Source organism: Aotus nancymaae, unplaced genomic scaffold (genome assembly GCF_030222135.1).
Source record: "Aotus nancymaae isolate 86718 unplaced genomic scaffold, 86718_ANA_hifiasm-v0.15.2.pri h1tg000016l, whole genome shotgun sequence".
NCBI lineage: Eukaryota > Metazoa > Chordata > Mammalia > Primates > Aotidae > Aotus > Aotus nancymaae.
The window spans coordinates 78,133,699-78,161,562 of record NW_026988428.1 but is presented as its reverse complement, the minus strand read 5'-3'; the positions used below and the strand labels follow the sequence as shown (position 1 = coordinate 78,161,562).

At 38.4% G+C, this 27,864-nt stretch overlaps 1 protein-coding gene and 1 long non-coding RNA gene across 3 annotated transcripts in view; one reads left to right on the top strand and one right to left on the bottom strand.

The window, feature by feature from the left end:
• GUCY2C (guanylate cyclase 2C) overlaps window positions 1-27,864 on the top strand; it is an 82,675-nt gene that overhangs the window by 52,108 nt on the left and 2,703 nt on the right. The window contains exons 16-25 of the mRNA XM_012447637.2: window positions 51-137; window positions 1,907-2,039; window positions 4,077-4,214; window positions 5,338-5,426; window positions 14,928-15,019; window positions 17,700-17,858; window positions 21,093-21,285; window positions 22,069-22,243; window positions 23,970-24,068; window positions 26,519-26,613. Of these exons, the coding sequence (XP_012303060.1) occupies window positions 51-137; window positions 1,907-2,039; window positions 4,077-4,214; window positions 5,338-5,426; window positions 14,928-15,019; window positions 17,700-17,858; window positions 21,093-21,285; window positions 22,069-22,243; window positions 23,970-24,068; window positions 26,519-26,613 (1,260 nt within the window). The remainder of the gene's footprint in view (window positions 1-50; window positions 138-1,906; window positions 2,040-4,076; window positions 4,215-5,337; window positions 5,427-14,927; window positions 15,020-17,699; window positions 17,859-21,092; window positions 21,286-22,068; window positions 22,244-23,969; window positions 24,069-26,518; window positions 26,614-27,864) is intronic.
• Window positions 18,374-26,605, bottom strand: LOC105713838 (uncharacterized). Of its 2 annotated transcripts, none has more exons than XR_001106652.3 (4): window positions 26,502-26,605; window positions 23,906-24,127; window positions 23,397-23,538; window positions 18,374-22,298 (listed from the first exon to the last, which is right to left on the bottom strand). It is a non-coding gene; the product is annotated as an uncharacterized LOC105713838 (long non-coding RNA). The 2 variants fall into 2 exon arrangements; XR_001106651.3 differs by having other exon boundaries at window positions 18,374-20,034.

The following is a 27,864-nucleotide window of genomic DNA, read 5'->3' as shown; positions in this document are numbered from 1 at the left end:
AATATCCTTTCTTGCAACAACTTTTCTTCTTTTTATTTTTTCCTATTCAGGAAGTTTTAAATGACACAATTTCCTACCCTGATGGTACATTCATGGATTGGGAGTTTAAGATCTCTGTCTTGTATGACATTGCTAAGGTAAGAGAAACACATACACACACAGAAAATATGACAATAAAATATAAGAAAACAGATGAAATAAGTTATTCAACCTTTTGTGCACTGGTTTTTTTCATCTGTTAAATGATAATAATAGCTATGTCAGGGTTGTAGGATTTTTGGTTGTGAGGATTTTGTGAAATAATGTACAAGTAATGGTACAAGTAGAAGTTCAATATATATCAGTTATTATTATTTTTTATTATATTCTTTGTAGTCTGGGTGTGGGGCATGTAGTTTCATAGATTTTCCAGAAATCAAAATCATATAAAACTACAAGAAAGACAACTGGGCCAGGCGTGGTGGGTCATGCCTATAATCCCAGCATTTTGGGAGGCTGAGGCGGAAGGATCACCTGAGGTCAGGAGTTTGAGACCAGCCTGGCCAAAATGGCAAAACCCCGTCTCTACTAAAAGTACAAAAATTAGCCAGGTGTGGTGGTGGGCACCTGTGGTTCCAGCTACTTAGGAGGCTGAGGCAGGAGAAGTGCTTGAACCCAGGAGACGGTGGTTGCAATGAGCTGAGATCACGCCACTGCACTCCAGCCTGGGTGACAGAGTGAGACTCCATCTCAAAAAAGAAAAAAAAGAAAGAAAGAAAGACAACTGAATCCTCAACTTCATGAGAGAAAATATTAAGTACAGGCAACCATCTTGCAGGAATCAATATAAACGTGGACATGTATATTTTCAGACATAATAGGAAAACCAAAGCAGACACCAGTAACCAGCGCCTCATTCAAGAATGAAGACAAATTGGTTGTGAGAGGGAGATCTTTGATACATTCTTAACTCACCTGAAAGTTATATGGAATCAGAATCAGTTTAAAAGAAGTGTGACGAAAATTGATTTGCCACACATATTTCACTCCTGTGATCCAAGCTGAAAACCAGCTTCGGCTGAGACACCCTCTAACCACCAGAGAGAAGCACACCAGCCAAAAATGGGCTTCCTCTTTTTTTATTTTTTATTTTTTTAATTTTTTGACATGGAGTCTCCCAGGCTAGGGTACAGTGTCATGATCTCAGCTCACTGCAACCTCCGCCTCCCGTGTTCAAGCGATTATCCTGCCTCTGCCTCCCAAAAAGCTGGGATTACAGGCACCTGCCACCATGTAATTTTAGTAGAGATGGGGTTTCACCATGTTGGCCAGGGTGGTCTCGAACTCCTGGCCTTAGGTAATTCACCCACCTTGGCCTCCCAAAGTGCTGGGATTATAGGCATGCGCCACCGAGCCAGGCCAGGCTTCCCCTTTTGAAACAGAATGAATAAAATATTGTTTGAAAATAGCATGAAACCAATTTCATTTTAGGAAATAATCTAGCCTGACACCCCCACACCTTCAGAAAGGCAAGGCACTGTTATTTATATTTTTATTTTAAATTGATGTAACAGAGGACCAGAGACCTACCCAGGGTCACAGACCAAATAAGTGGTAAGCAGAAACACAAACACACACACACACACACAACCCTTTGCCTCACAGTGTATACAACTACTTAACCAGAGATTTTAGACAATTCTCTTTTACTCTGTCATTTAAATAGACTTTGAAACTAGATATAATATATAGGCAAATATTAGGACTTCAGTAATGTTGTTAAAATAAAAATAATGAGACTAAAGTTAAAATCTGACGATGTGACTGTCTGCTAAAATGATTTCCAAATGTCACTTTTTTTCTCTAAAATAATCAAGCAGATGAAATGTGTCACATTTCTATTTTTCTATCATCTGAAAAATTACAGGGAATGTCATATCTGCACTCCAGTAAGACAGAAGTCCATGGTCGTCTGAAATCTACCAACTGCGTAGTGGACAGTAGAATGGTGGTGAAGATCACCGATTTTGGCTGCAATTCCATTTTACCTCCAAAAAAAGGTCTGTGATGAATGAAATGTTCATTCATTTCCCAACTGCTTTTTTTTTCCCAAACCCACGTGGAATGGTCAGGAAATTGTGATCACTGATCAGAAGATAAGTACTTAAAGCCACAAGAGGCAACATCTGGGTCATTCTCCAAAACTTCACGCTTGTCAGTCAATGAGTACTTCCCGAGTTAAACAAGTGTCCTCTGTGGATTTCCTTCATCCATGTGTCCCTTGATATAACTGAGAAATCATGAATAATTTAATGGCTTGTGAGAACAGAACTAGGTGAAAAAAATATAGAAGGTTAGAGCAGGAAGAGACCTTAGACATCATCTGATTTAAACTTTTTCCTTTATAGAGGACAGCGCTGAGACTCAGATTTGTCCAAGAAAGTAGAGTAGAAACCAGAAGACTCATTTCCCATTAGGGACATCATTCATTTATCTGTGGTATTAAGAAATGTTAAGGAAAAAAACTCTAACCAGTACAATATATTCTTACTTATCTCTTTCAGGATTATGGTGAAAGAGAAAAAAGATAAAGAAAATGAATTTGTGAAGTATAAAGGGCTTTTTGTGTTGAACCCTTTTCTTTATTATAACTCACAGTTAAACAGACTCAGATATCTAGCACTAATGCTGCCTTAAAATACTACCTAAATTCAAACACTAAATTCTATTTCTAATTCAACTTGGCAATCCTTTTGTTTTTCCTTAAAAAAAGAAAAATTACAATTCTGTCCCTACATCCACAACATGTCAAGCATAATATAATATTGGACTCAATCCAATAATTTCTCATTGAAGATCTGTGTGCCAAGCATGGTTCATGACATAATAGTATAAATTGTCATCAGATAACCCAACATGACACAAATCAGATAAATTACAGGTCAAATCCTATCCTCTTGAACAGCACTCACTTGTAGCTACCTACCTATGGCATTGGTTACCTGCAATTTTAGCATAAATAGATTTACTTACCTTTTCTACAACCCTTAACCTTTATAATCAACTATGCATCACAAGTCACAAAAATTCACAAGACATAAATTCAAAAAGGTGATGTACATTTGGACAGAATACCAAACAAGGAAAATGCACATCATCATAAACATATTATCACACCTAAAAATATGAATCTATACATGTTTCACTGAAACTGGTGAAGATAAATCTCAAAACGTTTATAAGGAGCTAGGTGATCCTGAAAAATTTGTGAAGCATGTTAAAGAAAAGTTAATTGCATGTCCCTGTTATTACTAAAGATGTGTAATAAGGATTCAAAACTGGAGTGTCTCCAGGAGCTAAATACAGCATTGCACTCATGCGAAATGAGTAAACTAGACGTAAACACTACGGAGTGGCAGGGACAGGAGTAAACTATGAGTAAATTACATTCATTACTTTTTAGAGAATACTGTGGGAACCAATGAAAACACCTCTGTGGACACTGGCTGAGTTGGAGGCTGTCAGTATGTTATGCCTAGAAAATATCAGTGATAGTCTCTTTGTCTTAATATACTGTCTTTATCTTCTTTTGGTAAAATTATATTTAAATATATATACACATTAAATAATAAATCATAATAATTAAAATATATTTAATATACATAAATTTGTAATTAGGATTTCATAGGTTTATTTCATATTTCCCATAAACTACTAAATTCCTCAACCTCTCATATTATACTGTACTCATTCAACATATATTTACTGAGCAGTTACTACAATAAGACCCCATTCTAGGTAAACCTTGAGAGTTTTCAAGACAGTGATCCTAGCAGATTTCAATAACATATTGCCATATGACCTCACCCAAATCCTAACGTTTCATAGTTAGTCTAAAAGGTGTGTGTTTTATTTTTGATCACCAGTATTAGCATAAATTTTTCAAAAGTTTGGAACCAAATCAATTCAAGGCCACTCATAAGCCATCACCCATATTTAGAGTGGATGGTGCAAGGAATTAGAGAGCAAAAGCAGGTTGGAGACCTATAAGCCACTCACCCCCCTCAACTTTGCAATCTCAATGTCTGCATTTACAGACCTGTGGACAGCTCCAGAGCACCTCCGCCAAGCAAACATCTCTCAGAAAGGAGACGTATACAGCTATGGGATCATCGCACAGGAGATCATCCTGAGGAAAGAAACCTTCTACACTTTGAGCTGTCGGGACCCAAATGGTACATCTGAATCCCTTCATGTTCCCCCTCTGGGAGCAAGCCAACCTGCTTTCTAGGCTTACTGAGACCCTAATCTGTTTGTGACCACATCACAATTCCTTCATCTGCAAAATTAATGATTTCTCATCTGCATTACACATTTTACGAGAGTATTAGGAAGATTAAATATTAGAGTGCACTGAAAATCGTAAGACAACATATACTGCCAGGTGTCATTATTGTTGGTGTTATTGTTAAGAATCTTCCTTTACAATTCTCTTCTTTTCTTCTGATTCCAATAAGAGAATGTGCCTGCTTAACACCTAAAGTAGATTAACGGGATGACATACATATTTTAGTTCTTACTAAGAGTAGATCTATAGATTTCGGCCACATGTCCTCTCAGGGGCAATGCTTCATCCCATTCATTCAATCCTCATTTATTAAGCATTTATTATGTGCTAACTGTTAGCTGTTTGGTAGGGAATAGGGTAACTACAGGATTTAGAGAGGGTGGAGTCACAGAATGGACAGAAGCCTACTGAAGGCAGTGGTGTCTGAGCTGAGTTTTACAAGGTCGGTAGCATTTTTTTCTTTTTTCTTTTCTTTCCTTTCTTTTTTTTTTTTTTTTTTTGAGACAGTGTCTTGCTCTGTTGCCCAGGCTGGAGTAAGTACAGTGACATGATCTTGGCTCACTGCAACCTCTGCCTCCCAGGCTCAAGCAATCCTCCTGGCTCAGCCTTCCAAGTAGCTGGGACGACAGGTGCATACCACCACGCCTGGCTAATTTTTGTATTTTATGTAGAGACAAAGTTTCATTAGGTTGCCCAGACTGAACTCCTGAGCTCAAGTAATCCCCCAAACTCAGCCTCCCAAAGTGCTGGGATTACAGGTATAAACCACTGTGCCCCACCAAGTAGCCTATCCTTAAGGTAAACTTCTGGTTATAAGTGGGGTGAAACCCTTTCACTGGGTGCCTCACTGAATTAACACCTGTCTACTAAGTGCTGGTCCAGGCTCTGCAGCACTCTCACTGAACTAAGAGCCATCCAGGGGAGTGAACCAACTGGATTTCTGCTAAAATTCCTTCCATTTTTTCCTGCTGTATTCTTCTTTGTAATTTAAATTCTTCCCACCCAATTAGAGAAGATTTTCAGAGTGGAAAATTCCAACGGAATGAAACCCTTCCGCCCAGATTTATTCTTGGAAACAGCAGAGGAAAAAGAGCTAGAAGTGAGTATATCTTCCCTTTTTCTTTTCCTTGGCCTGCTATATAAATTCCATAAATGTAATGGATTAAAACAACAAAAATTTATTCACTTACAGTTCTGGAGGCTAGAAGTCTGAAATCACATGCTCAGCAAGGGTACACTTCCTCCGGAAGAGCCAACAGGCTAATCCATTCCTTACTTCTTCCAGAAGTTTCTGATGGCTATTGACATTTCCTGTCTTGTGGTCACACAATTCAATCTCTGCCTCTCGGTCACAGCTTCTCTTCTGTCTGTTCTACCTCTAGCTTCTTTCTATTAGGATACATGTGATTGCATTTGAGTCCACCCAGATATTACAGAATAATCACTCCATCTCAAGAATTTTAACTTAATTATATCTACAAAGGCTCTTTTTCCAAATAAGGTAACATTCCCAGGTTCCAAGGATTAGGACACAGCATGCCTTTGGGAGCCAGCCTCAGCCTACTACATTGCCCATGCCCTTCCTCCACTCCCCAGCTCAGGAATGAGCTAGTTTCTAAAGTACACATCTCATTCTCTATTTATTTTATTTATTTTTTTTGAGACAGTCTTGCTCTGTCGCTCAAGCTGGAGTGCAGTGGCACAATCTTGGCTTATGGCAACCCCTGCCTCCCAGGTTCAAGCAATTCCCCTGCCTCAGCCTCCTGAGTAGCTGAAACTACAGGCGTGTGCCACCACATCCAGCTAATTTTGTATTTTTAGTAGAGATGGGGTTTTGCCATGTTGGTCAGGCTGTTCTCAAACTCCTGACCTCAAGCAATCCCACCTGCCTCAGCCTCCCAAAGTGCTGCGATTACAGGCATGAGCCACCATGCCCAGCCTCATTCTCTGTTTTTTAATTGATATATAATATTTGTACATATTTGTGGGGTGCATGTGATATTTTGTCATATGCACAGAATGTGTAATGATCAAGTCATGTATTTAGGGGATCCATCACCTTAAGTATTTATCATTTCTATGTGTTGGGAACATTTCGAGTCCTCTCTTCTAGCTGCTTTGAAATATTCATACTTTTTGTTGTTAACTATAGTCATCCTACTCCGCTATCAATCATTATACCTTATTCCATTTTAGTAATAGTCATTCGAACTGGGGTAAGATGGTATCTCACTGTGATTTTGATTTGCATTTCCTGATGATTAGTGATGTTGAGAATTTCTTTATATTCCTGTTAGTCATTGGTAAATCTTCTTTTGAGAAATGTTTATTCATGAGTTTTGCCCACTTTTTTTTTTTTTTTTTTTGAGACAGAGTCTTGCTCTTTTCGCCCCAGCTGGAGTGCAGTGGCACAATATCAGCTCACTGCAGCCTCCAACTCCCGGGTTCAAGTGATTCTCCTGCCTCAGCTTCCTGAGTAGCTGGGACTACAGGCGCATACCACCATGCCCAGCTAATTTTTGTATTTTTAGTAGAGACGGGGTTTCATTATGTTGGCCAGGATGGTCTCAATTTCTTGACCTCGTGATCCACCTGCCTTGACCTCCCAAAGTGCTGGGATTACAGGTGTGAGCCACCACGCCCGGCCGAGTTTTGACCACTTTTTAGTGGGATTTTTTTTTTAACTGCTGAGTTGTTTGAGTTCCTTGTATATTCTGGAATATCATCCTTGTCAGATGAGAGTTTGCAAACACCTTTTCCCATTTAACAGATTGTCTCTTCACTCTAGATTGTCTCTTCACTCTTCTCTCTGTTGATTGTTTCTTTTGGTGCACAGAGGCCTTTTAGTCTAATATGATCCCATTTGTCTATTTTTGGTTTTGTAGCTTGTGCTTTTGAGGTCTTAGCCATAAAATATTTATCTAAACCAATGTCCTAAAGTCTTTTCTCTATGTTTTATTCTAATAGCTTCACAATTTTAGGTCCTATGTTTAAGTCTTAAATCTTCTTGAGTTGATTTTTGTATGTGGGGAGAGATGGGGTGTCCTTCCCCCAATGTATGTTCTTGGAGCCACTGCTGAAAATCAGTTGGCTGTAAGTATGTGGATTTATTTCTGGATTCTCTATTCTGTTCCATTGGTTTATGTGTCTGTTTCTATGCCAGTGACAGGTTGTTTTGGTTACAGTAACTTTATAGTACGTTTTGAAGTCAGGTAGTATTATGCCTCCAGCTTTGTTCTTTTTGCCTGGGATTGCTTTGGCTATTTGGGCTATTTTTTTGTTCCATTTGAATTTTATTATTGTTTTTTCAACTTCTGTGAGAAAATGACAGTGGTATTTCAATAGGATTACAATGAATCTGTAGATTGTTTTGGGCAGTATAATCATTTTAATGATATTAACTCTTCCAATCCATGAGCATGGGATATCTTTCCATTTGTTTTTGTCCTCTTCAGTTTCATCAGTGTTTGTAGTTTTCCTTGTAATGGTCTTTTACCTTCTTTGTTAAATTTATTCCTAGATGAGTTTTTTTTTTTTTTTTTTTTTTTTTTTTTTTTTTTTTTTTGGTAGCTATTGTAAATGAGATTGTATTCTTGATTTCTTTCCTGCTGAGTTAATTATTGGTGGTATATAAAAACACTACCGATTTTTGTATGTTAATTTTACATTTTTCAACTGTACTAAATTTATCATATCTAAAAGTTTTTTGGTGAAGTCTTAAGGTTTTCTAGATGTAAGGTCATATCATCTGCAAAGAGGGACAATTTGACTCCCTATTTTCCAATTTGGGTGCCTTTTCTTTTTCTTGCCTAATTGCTCTGGCTAGTAATTTCAGTACTATGTTGAATAAGAGAGGTGTCTTTGTCTTGTTCAAGTTGTTAGAGGGAAAGCTTTCAGCTTTTCCCCATTCCATGTGATGTTTGTAGGTTTGTAGTATATGGCTTTGATTATTTTGTGGGTATGTGATATATGGTTGGCCTTTATTATGTTGAGATATGTTCCTTCTATGTCTAGTTTTTTGAGAGTTTTTATCATGAAGCGATGTTGAATATTATCAAATGCTTTTTCTTCATCTATTGAGATGATCATATGGCTTTTGTTCTTCATTCTGTTGATGTAATGTTTCATGTTTATTGATATGCATATGTTAAATCATCCTTGCTTCCTGGGGATAAATCCCAATTGATCATAGTGCATTATCGTTTTGATGTGCTGTTAGATTCCATTTGCTAATATTGTTTTGAGGATTTTTGCATCTATGTTCATCAGGGTATTGACCTATAGTTTTCCTTTTTTGTTCTATCCTTGTCTGGTTTTGGTATCAGGGTAATGCTGCCCTTGTAGAATAAGGGAGAATTGCCTATGCTTCAATTTTTTTGGAACAGTTTGAAGATAATTAGTTTAGTTCTTCTTTGATAGTTTGGCAGAATTCAGCTGTTAAGTCATACAGTTCTGGACTTTTCTTTGTTGGGAGACTTTTTATTAGTGATTCAGTCTCACTACTCATTGTTGGTCTGTTCATGTATTCTATGGTATTTTACATTTTCCTGATTCAATCTATGTAGATTGTATTTATCCAGGAATTTCTCCACTTCCTCTATATGTTTCAGATTGCTGGTATATAGTTGTTCATAATAGTCTCTGATAATCTTTTGCATTTCTGTGCAATTAGTTATGTCTTTTTCTAATTTCTGATTTTGTTTATTTGGATCTTCTCTCATTTTTTTCTTGGTTAGTCTAGCTAATGGTTTATTGACTTTATCTTTTCATAAAAACAACTTTTTGTTTCAATGATCCTTCACATTATTTTTCAATCTCTATTTTGTCTCGTTCTACTCTGATATTTATTATTTCTTTCCCTCTAATAACTTTTGGGTTGTTTTGTTCTTGCTTTTCTAATTCCTTGAGGTGCTTTGTTAGATTTGAAATTTTTCTACTTTTTTGGTGCAGGCATTTATTGCTATAAAATTCTCTCTTACCAGTACTTTTGCTGTATCCCATAGGGTTTGATATGTTGTGTTTTGATTTTCATTTGTTTTAAAATTTTCTTAAATTTCTCCTAATTTCTTTATTGACTCAATGGTCATTCAGAAGCATGTTGTTTAATTTTTATGTATTTGTGTAATTTCCAAAGTTCCTCCTGGTATTGAGTTCTACTTTTATTCCATTGTGGTCTGAGAAGATATTTGATATAATTCTGGTTCTTTATAAATATGTTGAGACTTGTTTTGTGTCCTAATATATGGTCCATCCTGGAGAATGTTTCATGTGCTGATGACAAGAATGTTTATTCTTTAGCTATTGAATGAAGTGTTCTGTAAATGTTAGATTCATTTGTTCTAACATGCAGTTCAAATCCAATGTTTCTTTGTTAACTTTCTGTCTTTATGATCTGCTTAATGCTAAGAGTAGAGTGTTGAAGTCCCCAACTATTATTGAATTGGAGTCTACCTCTTCCTTTAGATCTAATAGTATTTGCTTTAAATATCTGCATGCTTCAATATTGGATGTGTAGATGTTTAGAACTCTTATATCTTCTTGCTGAATTGAGTCCTTTATCATTATATAACAACATTGTCTCTTTCTACAGTTTTTTAAAGTCTGTTTTATCTAATGTAAATATAGCTACTCTGGCTCGCTTTTGTTTCCATTTGCATGGGTTATCGTTTTCCATCTCTTTACTTTCAGTCTGTATGTTTCTTTACAGATAAGATCAGTTTCTTGTAGGCAGCCTACAGTTGGGTCATTTTTAAAAATCCATTCAGCCAGTCTACATATCTTTTAAGTGAAAATTTAAATCCATTTACATTCAAGGTTATTATTATATAAGGACTTATTCCTTTCATTTGATTAATTGATTTCTGGTTGTTTTATACATCTTTTGTTCCTTTCTTTCCCTTGCTTATCATTATGGTTTGTGGTTTTCTGTAGTGGCGACATTTGAGAACTTTCTCTTCCCTCCTTGTGTGATTGCTTTACTAGTGGATTTCATACTTTCATATGTTTTCATGGTGGTAGATGTCATCCTTTCACTTCCAGGCATAGGACTCCCTGAAGCATTTCCTGTACGATACGTCTAGTGGTGATGAATTTCCCTAGCTTTCACTTGTCTGGGACAGCCTTTATTTCTTTTTCATTTATGAAGAATAAGTTTGCTGGATATAGTATCCTTGACTGGAATTTGGTTTTCAACACTTTGACTACATCATCCCTTTTCTCCTGGCCTGTAAGGTTTCTGCTGAGAAATTCACTGTTAATCTGATGGGAGTTTCCTTATAAGTAAACAGAAACTTTTTTTCTTGCTGTTTTTAGAAATTTTCTCTTTAATTTTTGACAATTTGACCATAATGTGCCATGGAGAAGACCTTTTTGAATTATATATTTTTGGGGATCTCTGAGATTCCTGTATCTGAATGTCTAAATATCTTGCTATTATTTTGTCAAATGGGTTTTCTATCCCGTTTGTTTTATCTTTGCCTTTTGGGACATGAAAAATTTAATTATTTAGCAACTTTATGGTGTCTGATGTATCATGTAGGCTTTTCTCATTCTTTTTTTGTTCTTTTTTCTTTATTTTTGTCAGACTGGATTATTTCAAAAGACCTGTCTTCAAGTTCTGAAATTCCTCTGCTTGATCTAATATATTGCCAAAGCTTTCCAATGTATTTTGTATTTTACTGAGTGACTTCTTCAGTTCCAGAGTTTGTTTTATTCCTTTTTATAGTATCTTTTTCTTTGGCAAATTTCTCATTCATATCCTGATTTTTTTTTTATTTCTTTGTATTATTTTTCTGTATTCTTCTGTATCTCACTGAGTTCTTTAATATTATTTTTAATTTTTTCAAGAATTTTATTAATTTCCTTTTCATTGGAAATTGTTGCTGCAGAACTACTGTGTTTTTTTGGAGGTGTCATATTTTCTTGCTTTTTCATACTGCTTGTGTCTTTATGTTGATATTTGCGCATCTGGTGTAACAGTTACCTCTTCCGACTTTTAAAATTTGCTTTCATAGGGGAGGACTTTTTTCCTGAAGATATATCTATAGTGTTGATTGAGTGAGGCACTTTGGCTTTGATTCTGGGTACGTGCAGAAATGTAGTCTCCACGTAATTTACTCATCTGTGAACAGTGTCAGTGGGTCTGTTATTTCCTTAGTGGGTTAGGATGTGATTGTTAGTGGAGGCTGTGGGGAAGTTTGTTGAAGATTGGAATGCCTGGTGGGCCAGTCCTCAGACCCTGGTGGGTCTGAGGTGCCAGCATAAGCTGTCTTTGGGCCCCAGGATATAAGCTGTCCTGGGGCCCAAAGACAGCTTATATCCTGGGGCCCAAAGACAGCTTATGCTGGTACCAATGTTAGTGGATCTAGGCAGATCAATTCTTTGGCCTCCAGGTAGCTTCCTCAGGCGCCAGCAGTAACAGCAGTGGCCTAGGCTGGTGGGTGGATTCCCAGGTTTCTGGGTGGCAGGCTTGGTGTGGGTAATGGAAGTAGCCATGATAGGAGAAGCCTCTGGTTCCCAAGCAGTCTGCACTGGTGTTGGTAGTGGCTGTGACAGGCTCAGCAGGCCAGTCTGCAGGTCCACAAGTGGTATATGCTGATGGGCACCAGCTGTGGTGGTAGCAGCAGGTTATGTGGCCCCCAGAAGGTGTACTGAGGTGCCAACAGTGGTGGACTGGGCTAGATATCTAGGGCCCCTGCACGATATGCTGAAGCACTGGAAGAGTGGAAGTGAGCCAGGTGGACCTGTCCTCAGACCTGTCTTTAGTCCCCACCCTGTGTTGTGTACAGGCACTGGCTTCAGTAGGCAGGGGTCATTCTCAGTTTTTATAAGCTCAATGAACAAGGTGTCGGTGTGGAATACTTACTAGACTTACAAATGCCATCTAATCATTTAAAAGGAAATATGCCAACATCCAGAAAAAATCGAGAAATGTACTTTTACTCATTTTATCCTTCCTCTGAGGGAAATGGAGCTTTTCTCTCTACATTTGTTTTTTTAATAGTCCCTCGAAAAGGCCTTGAAACCCTGTGAAAATTTTCTAATTATTTTTTCTTTTAGCATTTTAACTGAGCCTTAATAATCCAAGAAGATAGTAAAGTATTTTAAAATATTTATGGTGTTTAAACAAAAACATCTTTTGTTCCTTGAGGGATAAAAATAGAAACATTTTCCTTCCATTCACAAAGACACTGCCGGATGAGTTTTATGGCCAGACTCTGCAGGGCATGAGTGAGCCATTTTTGCCTGTCCCCTTTCCTTTCTTTTTCAATAGTAACAGCATGTTGAAATACAACTTTCTGAAATACAACTGCTGCTAGCCCTAACTTCTCCTCATTCCTTTCTTTCCTCCTGCTTTTCTGAATTCCAGGATTTCTCTGCACAATCAGCATATCCGTTCTCAAGTCCTTTTTTCTAATCTGATATCCAAATGTTTAAAACCTTTTCCACTAAAACAGTATCATCCTTAATTCATTTGTGTAGTTGGACAGTTCTGGAATTAGAAATAAGGAATAAAATTTCATGTTAAGAAACTGATTCCAATAGAATACAGAGTTGAAACCAGATCACTCAGCAATGCCCCAAAAGCACCCAGTAGAGTCGTGCCTCTATCCATGGGGAATTGGTCCCAGGAACTCCTGAGGATACCAAAATCCACAGTGCTCAAGGATCTGATATAAAAAAGCCTATTATGTGCATATAACCTACATACATCATCCTATGTACTTTATCTCTAGATTGCTTATAATCTCTAATATGACGTAAATACTATGTAAATATCTGTGGTACTGTATTGTTTAGGGAATAATGACAAGAAAAAAAAAGTCGGTACATGTTCAATACAGACACAACCATCCTTTTTTTTCCCAAGTATTTTACATGCTCATTTGGTTGAATCCACGAATGCAGAGCCCACAGAGACATAGGGCTGGTGGTATTTCACTCTGTGGCACTGTATCGGCTCAGTTGTTTTTGTTTCTTTTCTGCTTTAAGTCAGCAGAATTACCAAGGAAGGAGCGTCATCTAGTGTTGAATATGGGCAACCACAGGCTATACCGCAGCTCTAGTTCGTTCCCAGGAAATTGTTCAGGCAAAGTACAGGGACAGGGATTGGATCTAGTATCACTTATGATCTTGTTTTCAGCCAGAGTGAAAACAAATTTTATTTAAAACAAGTAGTTTTCACCACACATTTTGATTTTTTTTAAAAAGCTGCAAACAGGTGGTAGCAGATAAGATGAGGTTCCCATGGGCTTCCTCCTGTCTCCCTACCTCCCCACACCTCCCTTTTCTCCATCTCACTTCTCTACTGCAGCTATGCATTATAATCACCTGAAAAGCTTAAACATCTACAACTGCCCTTTGCCTATACAATATTTGGAACAGACTTATACTAATGAATTATTCATTGTTTATCTGAAATCCAAATTTAACTTGATGTCCTTTATTTTTACTTGCTAAATCTGGGAACCCTACTAAGATCACTTCAAAATATATTAAATCAGAATGTCTTAGGGTGGGGCCTGGGCGTAAGAAATGGTGCAAATGTTCCCCAGGTGATACTTTTGTTTGCTATAAGTTAGAACCATGGACAGTTGGGCTTTTATTCTCATTTGGAGCCATTTGTCTCATATTCACTGAGCCTTTGTTTCCTGACCAAACTGAGGGTTGGGCTGCTATTTCTCATGACCCAATAATAAGATGCAGATGAACCGGGGAGGAAGCGAGTTTTTATTTTATAACCAGTAACAGGGAGAAGGCCTGGAAATTATCACCAGACCAACTCAAAATCGCAAAGTTTTTTTCAGAGCTTATATGCCTTCTAAGCTATATGTCTACATGTAAGTGTGCATTCATTTAAAGACATAAGTGATTAACTTCTTTTAATCTCTAAGGTCTGAGTCCTGAAGACCTTATTCTGGAGCCTCAGTAAGTTTACTTAATCTAAATGGGTCCAGGTGCTGGGGTGATTACCCTTATCTTGCCTCCTGCTAAATCATGGAAGTTTGGGGAGTTCCTTCAGACCTCCAATAAATTTGTCTGTGGAGGCCTGGGGAGTTTCTTCAGACCCCCAGTAAAACTTGTTTAATCCTAAATAGGTCCTGCTAAGAATTCCTTCATTATTTTGTCACGCTTTAAGGCCCAGGAAAGGCCTAGGAAAAAGTCTTGGTGGGCTTTTGTTACGTTCCAGCCTTTGTATAATGGCACTGGCTTTTAATACTTGACTTAACCACTCAGTCAGTACTGAAACAGTTGTTATGGAGGCCTGCCACACCTTCACTATTTTTTGCCCTCTCTAACATAAACCTTGCACACGCTTGCAAATTCACTCAGTCTCCCGTCCCCTATCAACCCAGCCTCATCTAAATTGGTATCACACTTTTCATTAATTTTACCCAAGGGAATAACTTGATAACATAATGCAGGTGGGCATGCCTGAGACAAAAACCAGAGAGCTGGGGATCCCTTGTCTGCACTGACAGAGTTGAAGATATTTTTTAACTATTTTTTTGCCTTAATCACTCCTGTGAATGAGAATAAGACTTCTCTCTTGATTTGGTTTACTATCCCCTGAGCTTATTTGCCTGTTTTTTTCTTCCAGGTGTATCTACTTGTAAAAAGTTGTTGGGAGGAAGATCCAGAAAAGAGACCAGATTTCAAAAAAATTGAGACTACACTTGCCAAGATATTTGGGTATTGCTGAAATGTTTACTTTTATTCACTAATTTCAAGGATTTTTTTAAAATGAGAGTTAACATTCAGTGGCAGCTAAGAATGAGAATGTCTTTTCTAGTGAAAAAAATCCCAGGTTGCAATCAACACCTTTCTCATAATATTAAAATGATATGGAGATTATCAGACTATTTTCCCAGGGAAATAATCACTTGAAAAATTAAATACTCAAGGTCAAATTTTTCTGATTAAAAAATAAACTTTAGCTGATTATAAATTTGTCTGTTAAAAATAGAGCTTCTGGGTGCTTCTGTGGGTAATTCGGATTTAGAAGTGTAGTGTGAGTCCTGAGAATCCATAAAGATCCTACAGAATTCTTAACATTGGCACATTCTTAGGACCTTAAAGTCTTAAAATCTCCAGCTTTGGCCCTAGGTACTTAAAACATGTTATGAATCAGAGCTTAATTCAAGGTGGGGGAGAAAAGTACACTATTATCTAGTGAGATTAATTTCTAGATATCCCATGTTTTCAGTGAATACACTGCAGAATGAGAAAAATAACACTGAATTAAGAGTTAGGAAAAAACATTTCTAGGCTAAGATCTGATAAGAATTTGCCATGGGGCGTTGGGCAGAACACCCTCACTGAGTATCAATTTTCTTATTAGAAAAATTGGATTGAACAAGATGATTTTTGTGATTTTTATTGGATTGAACAAGATGATTTTTTCCAGGTCTTTCTGTACTTCTCATTAGGTTAAAAGATTCCGATTCTTAATGAGACTAAAAGTCTAGGGCTGGAGGAGACGAAGTGGAGTGAAGTTAATGAAGTGTGGTCATTAATTGGTAGACCTAGGCTGTTAATTGTGGGACTGGAGCAGGAAATAATAAACAATTAATTCTAGCCCTCTTTTTTTTCTCCTTCGCTGTCCTGTTACTAAGATCAGATGAGACTTCATGTGTGACAGATGAGATTTCATGTGCTCATGAAGAAACTGGGTCTTTGATACTCAGCCTATAAAGTGTGCTGGTTCTCAAACTTAGCTGCAGCTTGGAATCACCTGAGGAACTTTAAAAATACTGATGCTGGGGTTTTACCCTAGAGAGGCTGATGTAATTGGTCTGGGGTGCATGCTGCTGTAAGGATTTTTTTTCTCTCCCAGGTGATTAAAATATGCAGTTAAAGGTGAGAAACTGTTTTAATTGAATCAATTCATCCTGGAGTAAGATTACCCAACTTCATCTCTTACACCTGCTCCCACATCCATGCTACCCAACTAGACTCTGTACTGGCAGTTTCAAGTAAAAATTCCCTGGGGAACTTGTTAAACTATTCTGTTTCTTAATTCCAAGCCTAGCAATTTTCAGTCACATAGGTCTGGGGTAGGGCAGAAAAATGCACTGGATTTTTAACAAATCTCTCTCCTCATCCCAGGGGATGATGATGTAGGCCATCTTCTCCTGAGCCCAGAAGTGATTGTTACTGTTGTAAAATGACTGCTATTTATTCAGCACATTCAATTGTGCCTTAGATGTTACGAACATTATCTCTGATCCTCACAATGCTGGGAGAACTCGATGTGTCTCCTCCCTGACCTCTGCACCAAGGCTTGTCATACCTCCCACTGTCACACAAAGCTGGCATCTCATCTAAGTCTCCTTGATCTAACAAAATAATCCAGAGTTAGGCTTCTGGTGTCAGGACCCTGACTCTGTAGTGGGGAGTTAATATAAAACTTGGCTCGGCTTTTCTTAGTCCTTCTCCTACACTTTCATTTATCACTTCTAGACCAGTTTTTAAAAGACTTTCCTTTATTGCAAATTGTTTATTTGGTATCTTAGAAAATACAAATAAGCAAGCAAGAAAGTAAAATATCATCTGTTTCCCAACAGGTGACCACCAGTTTAAAAAAAATTGAATTCTATGATACAAATTAAAATGTTAATGTTCCATTGTCCTGTCATATTTTAACTACATTTTTGTTATGCATTTACATTATTTTCAAATGTTTGTCTTGAAAGAACACTGTGACATTTTTTGTTGTTAACTCTAAACACATTCATAATTGTTTCCTTAGGATAATTCTCAGAAATAGAGTTATAAGCTGATTGGTATATGCATTCTTAAAGCTAATGACATATATATATATATATTTTTTTTAACAAATTGCTCTTCAGGAAGGTTTTGTACTGTATATATTTCCTCCTTCTCTTACATTGATTACCATCATTTTTTTAAATCTTATTTTTGTCCTAAGGTTAAGTTAGTTTTTTGGTTTTTTTTTCAGTCAGAGCCTTGCTCTATCACCCAGGCTAAAGTGCAGTGGCACAATCTCGGCTCACTGCAACCTCTGCCTCCCAGGTTCAAACGATTCTCCTGCCTCAGCCTCCAGAGCAGCTGGGACTACAGGCATGGACCAATACTCCTGGCTAATTTTTGCATTTCTAGTAGAGACAGGGTTTCACCATGTTGGTCAGGCTGGTCTCAAACTCCTGACCTCAAGTGATCCTCCCACCTTGGCTTCCCAAAGTGCTGGGATTACAGGCGTGAGCCACCAAAACTGGACGAGGTTTTTTGGTTATGTTTGTTGGTTTTATTTTTCTTTAATTATCTGTTCATCATATTTGTCCATTGTTTTATTGGATATTCATGTTTTCTTAATAATGTGTAAGAGCTCTTTATCTATTACTACCTACAGCCTTTTTCATGACCAAAAAAATGAAAGCTATATGGATACCTTGATCCGACGTCTACAGCTATATTCTCGAAACCTGGAACATCTGGTAGAGGAAAGGACACAGCTATACAAGGCAGAGAGAGACAGGGCTGACAGACTTAACTTTATGTTGCTTCCAAGGTAAAGCAAGTCTTGCTGATGTGGAGGCTGAAACCTTCAGCATGTCCTTCTAGCATTGTTTTTCATTGTATCTATATAGGATTTGTTTCCTTTTATATATTCTTCAGTAGATTATTGGTTTTAAAATGCATGTACTTTGCTAAGCCTTGTTCCAGTTGGTACTCCACTAACTAATGTTCCGAAGGTCACCCAGTGAATGGCAGAGCTGGAATTCTTCCCAAGAGGCCCGAGCTAGAGCCCCTGATCTGCTTTAGCAACTCTGACCTCAAAATCTCAAACCTGTGAAAGTCAAATCACCTGCAAGAAAACTTGGAGACAGATCACAGCTTGGGGGAAAGGAGTTGGAATACAGTTGGCAACTGGTGTCTCATAACCTTGTGATAGAAGGACAAAACCCATGAGGCCTCAGAGTGCCTGGAAACAATATGGAACCCTTCATATTCACTTCAGGGATGATAATTTCTGTCAGAGCTCCATAAGTGTTAGTTACATAATGCATAATTCCTTGCCTGGTCTTTAATGCTGAGTTGTGACAAAAACAACATCCTAGTTATCTGGCTGTCTTCCCAGGGTTTCACTGGCAGTGGTTTTAATCACCGTAATGTCACTCAAGTGGCTTGAATCAGCTGGCTCACCATTTCAGCTTTTTTCTTAGCCTTGGTTCAATATGCCACTTGGACCACTAGATGGTAGATGTTTTTATTAGATTTCCAAAGGTTCTATCACACAAGTCTCTTCAAGAGCTACAGTACACCATGGTGTCACCACAACTCACTTTGGTTGTTTATGTAAAAATTATATTTGCAAGATAAAACTAAAACATGCATGAGCAATAACTGGAAGAATAAAAAAGGAAATGTATATAGCAAAGGGAAATAAGATTGTATGCAGGAAACAGATATCACTTAAACACTTACTTGAACAGTACCCCTTGGGGTATTTACATACATTAAAATAGATGTTTCTTCTTTTTTTGTCATTGTTGTTGTTGTTTTGTTTTTTCTTTGGGATGGAGTTTCGCTCTTGTTGCCCAGGCTGGAGTGCAATGGTGTGACCTTGGCTCACTGCAACCTCTGCCTCCTGGGTTCAAGTGATTCTCCTGCCTCAGCCTCCCAAGTAGCTGGGATTACAGGCACACACCACCACACCCAGCTGATTTTTGTATTTTTAGTAGAGACAGAGTTTCACCATGTTGGCCAGACTGGTCTAGAACTTCTGACCTCAGGTGATCCAACCACCTCGGCTTCCCAAAGTGCAGGGATTACAGGTGTGAGCCACCGCACCTGGCCAGAAGTTTTTTTTTAATGGGAAGATTTTCTAAGAGATTTATTCTGTATACTAATTTTATCTATGCCAGCAACAACCTGTTATCAAAGCTCATCATGTTAAGTCCCATCCCTTCCTTCTATTATTTACAACCTGAGTTTCTCTCTCTGGGTAACACACTATTTTCCAAGTGTAACAGTCCATTCTCACCCTTCTATAAAGAACTACCTGAGACTGGGCAATTTAAGAAGAAAGAGGTTTAATTGACTCACAGTTCCACCAGCTTTACAAGAAGTATGGCTGGGAAGGCCTCAGGAAACTTACAATCATGGTGGAAGGGTGAAGGGAAAGTGAGAGAGAGAGCAAACAGGGAGGTGCTACACACATTCAAACACCTAGATCTCATGAGAACTTAATAACACAAGAAAAGCAAGGGGGAAATCTGCACCCATGATTCCATCACTTCACACCAGGTCCCTCCCTCAACATTGGGGATTAAAATTCAACGTGAGAAGATTTGGGTAGGGACATGGAGCCAAACCATATCTCCAAACTCATATGACTTTTCAGATGTAAGCAGTGCAATGAATTGCACATATGGCAGAACATTCAATTTAGTCATCACATCTATGTACCCTCCAAAGTACTATGAACTTTATACAGGGCATGTCAAGAACAACCACTCCACATGTGCCCCTAGGAATCCAAGCAACATCAAAGGAATGTTTTTCAAGGGTTACAAGTTTTGTCATTGTACCAATTAAAAAGATTTCTCCAGATGCTCTGTAGGTTCTCCAAATGAGTGTTAGAAATCTTTGTGGTTGATTGGTTATTTTCTTTCCAGGAAAGCCCACCTCTGCTACAGTCAGCACACCTCCAAATCTTCCCCATCTTCCTGAATATCCAAGGCCTGGGTTATGCAGGGAGTGTAGTGCAAAAAAAGACTGATGAGTGGGACTGAAGGTTCCTGAGTTCTAGTCCTGGCTATGTCCCTAATAGGCTGTGGAACCTTATGAAAGTCATACTTTTTTTGACCTCGTCTTTCTCATCTGTAAAAATGAAAGATTTATTTCCAGTGACTTCTATGGTATCACCTAGCTTCCAGTTTCTGATTCTAGTGGTTCCATACTCAGGGCCACTACAAAGTGATGGCAAGGACAGACAGGGAACGTCCCACTTCATGTCAGCCCCCACTCCCTTTTTTCAATGCAGAGGTAACTTGGCACATCAAGTATGAAGTCCCTTCTGGTTCTCTTCCCTCAATCTTGAATCTGATATGCTGCTCCTTGTTCAGCAAAGATATTCTAAAAGTTGCTTTAATTTGACTTTTACTGTTTTAGCATAATTTAATTTATTGACATAATTGATTTTGCTTTTTAAGTCCCCAAATCTGGTTTCAAAATATATCAAATAAACTCTGGTTCAGAATATATCAAAATTTATATTTAAATGTATTATTATTTCACAGTAATGTTAAGCAATGCCATGTTACATATGCCAGGATAGTAAAACTATCGACTTTGTTGAGAAATTCAGATCTAACACCTGTGGTGATTTAAGTAATACCACACTCTCCTCAGCTTCTGCATATAGAGCCATATCTGTAAGAAGTTGATTATCAATAGGGAAGCAAAAAGTGGGCAAGTATATATGTGTATATATATATATGAGAGTTTTTATGGTATTAAACTTATCTGTTTATATATATTAGTGTTAATAATCAAACACTAAGTTAATGTTGAACCTGCCTATATTTATCTGTGTTCACAACACGTATTATATGTGTATGTGTGTAATATGTTCATGTATATGATATACACAACCTCTCTTTGTTTACTATTCACTCAATTAACTGGAAGTCTCAAATTCTAGAATTATTTGTAGACAATTACTACTATCTGAAAGATTTATGTAAAACAAGAAAAAATTTGCTGAAGTTGAAGACATTTTTTTTCCTTCCTTATCTAGGCTAGTGGTAAAGTCTCTGAAGGAGAAAGGCATTGTGGAGCCAGAACTATATGAGGAAGTTACAATCTACTTTAGTGATATTGTAGGTTTCACTACTATCTGCAAATACAGCACACCCATGGAAGTGGTGGACATGCTTAATGATATCTATAAGAGTTTCGACCACATTGTTGATCATCATGATGTCTACAAGGTAACCACATCACCTAACATGCTGAAACAATTAATGGTACTACCTGAGGTCATCAGAGCCTGAATTGGTTGTTTCTGTTACTACTCTTGTCCTCTCTAGTTTACATTTAGTGAATTGATGGTTGAATCTGAGCTAAAAGTGAATAGAAGTAGAAGAATTAGAGGGGTGAGAAAATCAAAATTACCATTTAACTTTGAGAAGCAGCACAAAAGATACAACAGGAAGTGCAGCAGGAATGAACTTGGGATACTAAATTTAGATAAAATGGCATACTCTTAAATCACCTCTAAAAAATAGGCAGTGTTTAGGCTGACTAGAAATGAAGCAGAGAAGACACTGAGGTTATAATAAATAGAAAATCATACTACAAAAATGTGTACAATTACACATTACAAAATATTCTGTCAAATAGTGTGTAGACATTTGCTAAAGGATTACTTTTCAGGTAACTCAGGGTGTTCCTCAAATTACATAAAGCCATTCAGATTATTTATTTGAACATTTCTAGAATTGTCACCACATCTGGACAATTTATATAATTGTGAAGTACTTTTAAATGGCTAAATTTCTTTATAGCTATTTTATCATCCATTAACTAGATTATAAAAACCCCAAAGAAATCAGCGTAGAACTGATTGAACTGGCCCCAGAAAAAGTGCAAAGGGCTATGCTCATACTGTGTTCCCAAATCACTTTTTGTGTTTGATATGTGATTAACTGCTCCTGTTTAATTTCTATGCTTTTCAAAGTGGCAGAGCCACTCATGAGAAACTGTTTCCACAGGTGGAAACCATTGGTGATGCCTACATGGTGGCTAGTGGTTTGCCTAAGAGAAATGGCAATCGGCATGCAATAGACATTGCCAAGATGGCCTTGGAAATCCTTAGCTTCATGGGGACCTTCGAGCTGGAGCATCTTCCTGGTCTCCCAATATGGATTCGCATTGGAGTGCACTCTGGTATGGAGTTGAGCATCTTAGCAAATAGGGACCCATATGTATTGCTGTGCACCATCTAAATCAGAAAGGATAAAAGGTCTTCATGTGTGATCAACTTCGCCTAATGTTTAGTCTTAATTCTTTTTGCCAAATGTGAGGTCCCACTATACATCCTGAGATACTTAGATACTTAGCTCCTAGAGAGCTCTAAGAACAAGACCTTTGAGAGCACGACTGACTATTGAAATGATAAACAGCAAACATGTACAAAAACAAGAAGCTTTGGACTTCTATTTAAATCACCGTACCTATGATTTCATTTATCTCCTCCTCATTTCCTCTCTCCCCACCCCTAACTTCTATCCATTTTCCCACTAAAATATTATAGTACCTTAAGTGGATTAGATTATCTGTGAGGGGAAAAAAACACAGCTGGTGAGACTCCTGTAATATTTATACCCCCTCCCCTGCCTGCCACTGCAGTAGTACATAAAGTACATGCGTCACTTGCAAAGACCATGAAAGTTACATAGCCTTGTTAAAAGAAAAGCTTTATGCATACTAAATAATTTAACACAGTTTAATTGAGCAACGAACAATTTTCAAATCAGATGGCCCTTAGAACCAGAAGAGGTTCAGAGAGCTTCCCTGGGTAAGGTTGGCAGGCAGTGTTTATAGACAGAAAACAGAAGTGAGAGACAGAAACAACTTGATTGGTCACAGCTCCGTGTTTCCCTGATTTGGTCAAGGTCCAATCAGTTGGCAGCCTGTGATTGGCTGAAGCTCAGCTACTGCGATTGGCTGAGACTCAGCTATTTGTAACGTAGGTACCTGAGCTAGCCTCTTAGTTTGTTTATAGATCAAGTTAGGTTGCAGTTTGTTGCGTAGGGACCCCTAAGAGGCTGTCTCAGGCCAAACTTAGTTTGATTCTGTAGCCTTGAACATCAAGATTTGAGATGAGTTACAGTTGTTATGGGAAAACATAGTAAAAGAGGAACTCAGAAGTTACTTAGATTAATCTTTTGCAAGGCATTGCCTAAAACCCAGCTTTGCAGTTTCTGAGTTAGTCTTTAACTTCTTAAACTGGTAACTCCTTGCATTCAGACATTTCATGCAGATACTTGACTGAATAACCCTTCTTTCCTACCTAATATGCCACAGTGCATAGTCTCACCTTCGGCTTGCTAGAATCTCCTTGTGCCACAGGCTTCCCCATCCAGCTGCATTCGCCTGGCTCATGAAATGTTTAAGGAAGGTTATGCCTTTGTCTTGTCTTCTGTCTTCCATTGTCATGCCACCAATCCCAGAAATGCCACCTTAAAATAAAAATAAAACAAACTTGAGCCATTGAGGCTTCAAGTCTACAATGCTCTCCATCAGTGTGAAATTCAGGGTCGTGTGGTTTGGCACAATAAGCAGGCAGTGGGCTCATCTTCATCCTTCTTGAGAGCCTTCTGTTTAAAATCACCTTTGTGATCTGGCTCTCCAGATGTCTTCCTGTTTGCTACACATGTTGTTTTCTTTGCGAGAGCAAAATACTTTATGATTGCATGTATTCATTCAATAATGATGCTTCATTGGATACATCCATTTAAAGCAAATGTCCCAGTTCACATTTTACATCCTCAGCCACTTCTCTATTACAGGAAGTATTCAGGATTGTGACCATGCCGAGAAGCTTACCTGTTTTCACTCTACTCTGCAATTTCTATTGCCTCCACTTCCTGCTTTCTGTCCTTCATTTCAGGTCCCTGCGCCGCTGGAGTCGTGGGAATCAAGATGCCTCGTTACTGCCTATTTGGAGATACAGTCAACACAGCCTCTAGGATGGAATCCACTGGCCTCCGTAAGAAGGGAGATGGTTTTTCTCAGAAGACAAACACTCTGTCTTCCACCAGAGGGCAACTGTGAGATAAAATGCACAATAAGGAGATACAAAGTGCCAGTGGCCTGTAGAATGATTCTTCACATTGGCTGAACACAACCCTGTGTCAATCCAGTTTTTGCTACATTTGCTTTTGTTGTTTACTGATAATTATTTTATTATTCCACTTTTGCTCAGTTTTAGACAGTTTCTATATTTTTGTTTCATATACAACGAATTCAGGGATATTCCACTTAGAATGGTCATGGCATTTAGCATAGATTTATGAAAGTTAAAAAAAAAAATTAGTGGGCAAGGTAAGAACTATACACTCTGGTTCACATTCCTGTTTCCCTGTTATTTGATTTTCCTTTTTCGTTTTTGTTTTTTAGAGACAGGCTCTTGTTCTGTCACCCAAGCTGGTGTGCAGTGGCACAATCATAGCTCACTGTAAACGTGAACTCCTGGGCTCAAGTGATCCTCCTACCTCATCCTCCCAAGTAGCTGGGGCTACAGGAACATACCAGCACATCCAGCTAATTTTTAAATTTTAAATAAAGACTGGGTCTCACCATGTTGCCCATGCTGGTCTCAAACTCCTGACCTCAAGCGATCTTTCCACCTTGACCTCCCAAAGCATATTCGGTTTTTCTGGAAATTGAGTTTTGTTTATTTGTTTGAGATGGAGTCTCACTCTGTCACCTAGGCTTTGGTGCAGTGGCACAATCACAGCTCACTGCATCCTTGAACTGCTGGGCTCAAGTGATCCTTCCACCTCAGCATCCTGAGTAGCTGGGACCACAGGCATGCCACCACACACAGCTAATTTTTAAATTTTTCTGTAGAGGTGTGGTTTCCCAATGTTGTCTAGGCTGGTCTCAAACTCCTGGGCTCAAGCTATTCTTCTGCCTTGGCCTCCCAAAGTGTTGGAATTACAGGCATAAGCCATCATGCCTAACCAAGAATTTATTTTAGCAAGGAAAAATCTAAGCATGTGTTAAATACACAGGAATATATTGTATTTGCTTGGCAAGGTAGAGGCACAATATGCTGCATGAAGTAGATGCTCAATAAATATTGATGACAGTGATAGTAGTAGAAATACATAGAAGAGAGAAAACAGCATTGGTAGACATGGCTGGGGCTTACAAATCCACAGGAGGCAGGATGGTATTTTGGTAGTGTACTGACAATCTAATACTAGTTTGTACTGGCAAATCATGCTGGCAAGGAAAAGGGTCATACAGACGGGTTAAATTGAAATTTTGTTAATCACTGTCAGTATAAGTTGGGAGAAAGCTATCAGATCCTTCTAGCTCTCAGAAAGATAAAGATATAAATTGAGAATGGAATACCAACCTTACCAAGAGGGTTTCTGAAAGAATTTGGGATGATGTCATGTCAAGCATTTAGCAATCATGGTACATGGTAGGTATACAATTTAGGATTGTCATTATTCTTACTGTTGTTATTGTTTGTGGTGTTGCTATTAGGCCCCCATATCGGGAAAGGTGGTACACATCACTGGACTTGTGATTGGGAGTGCCCTCACCACTTGTTTTGTCAAAGGATAACAATGTTCCAGAAGAAGGAAAGTTGAGAAAATCAAGCCCCCATGACGTTCCTGAATCTTCATATTGCCCACAAGGCTTTAGCTGTTTATTGACACTTTTCCTCAGGGACCCAAAACCAAACTCCAACCCCCAAACTCGGCACTACAAGCCAAATCTAAAGCTAGGTCAGCAGGCTACCACTCTGAGCCAAAATGAGAATCTATGGAGCAAAACCTAGGGATCCCTATCACTCAGCACCCTGAAACCCGATGCCAGGCCCTCTTTCTTCCCATATGAGATTATATTTCTTGAGTGAGGCTGTTCTTGCATTGCTATAAAGAAATACCTGAGACTGGGTTATTCATAAGAAAAGAGGTTTAATTGGCTTATGGTTCTGCAGGCTGTACAGGAAGAAGAGTACCTGCACCTGCTTCTGGGGAGGCCTCAGGAAGCTTTTACTCATGGCAGAAGGCAAAGCAGGAGCAGGCACTTCATACAGCAAAAGCAGGAGCAAGAGAGATAGTGGCAGAGGCGGATGCCACACACTTTTAAATGACCAGATCTTGTGAGAACTCACTATGGCAAAGACAGCACCAGGCCATGAGGGATCCACCCCTGTGACCCAGACACCTGGCGGGAGGCCAGGCCTCCAGCACTGGGGATTAAAATTCAACATAAGATTTGGGTGGGAACAAATATCTAACTATACCATTTCTTATCTCTCTGTTATTTTTAAGTGTTCTTTCACTAAAATAGCCACAATTGTTTCTCCTTGATTTAGGATTCTTCTCTCAGGTGTTGTTAATATCCTGAATCACTGGGAAACAAAAAGGCCGTGTAATAGATTTCGATTTTTATTTACCTATTTTGCATATCCAGCCTTGAGAATTCACGTAAGTGGCTCCACTATAGCCATCCTGAAGAGAACTGAGTGCCAGTTCCTGTATGAAGTGAGAGGAGAAACGTACTTAAAGGTAAGGAGTCCACAGAGATAATACTTAGAAAAAGCTCTCAGACATGCTTGGGCCAGCTCCTTTGAGACACAGCCAGGAAAGCTGAGGAGCATGCTAATGAAGAATCCTTTCCTATACTAGTCACAATGAGCACTCTCCATCCTCTGCAAGAGAAACCACCACCAAAAAATGTGAGCTCAGAACTTTACTCCAAAGAGCCCTTTTGACATTTTGAATTTTGCGACCATTTCCTCTGCCATATCCAAGTTTTGTCGCCAGTTCCTCCTCCAAACACAAGAGCTACATACAGTCTGATCCAGGACTTATTTAACTTAAATCACAACCCCTGTCCCCCCACTTACTTCCCTAATCTTACTACATAACGCTGCTATGATCTGAGGTCACCTCTCTTGCCAGTTGCTTTACTATTTAGAAGCTCTGGAATCGCAAGGTGTGAATCACAAGGTGTGGGCCCATTCTCCTCCTGACTTGGCATCATCTGGATGTTTGTTAAAATGCAGATGTCTGGACACTCCACCAGGCCTGCTATGCAAGATTCTCTATGGGTGTAGATCAGAAATCTGTATTTTAACAATATAATGTTTTTGTGACCACACTAATATATGAGATTCACTACTTTAGATTCTTCATGTTCCTCACATTTGAAATACCTGCCCTCCAAAGCCATCAGTTGTCTCCAATTGCTTCTCAGGTTGCTTTTCCAAAGTTATTACAATCTCTTCACAACTGGCAAAGCCAACTATTAACTGTAAGTTACCTGTCTCCAGTAGCCATAATGCTTCTGGCCTTTACGTTTTGACTGCACCTTGGAAAAGTCTTTTATGTAAAAGTGTTCTAACATCACTTTTGAGTTATTTTGAGTTCTCCGTAAATGTTCTTTGTAAAAAAAATGCATTTTTTACAAAGAACATTTACCCCAAAATAGAAGCCATTTATGGATTACTGTGGTCCAAACACAGCCAATGAATTATTAAATTCATCCTTTAAAAATGGTGGTTCACTGGCTGTGTTTGAATCATATGTATTTTGAAAAAGATATACACATGTATATCTCCAGTCCCTTTTTCAAATACCAGCTTTAGCAAAAACTGAGTTTCCAGTATTCCAGTAAATTTCCATACACTCCAGATGGGGCCCACAGATGTCACTTAATGAGTACTTAATCGTGATGTACATATGTGTATAACAAGATAGGGAAACTGTAGCAAAAGTTTTGTGGCAAAACTTTATTGCAAAAAGGACTAGAAGAAA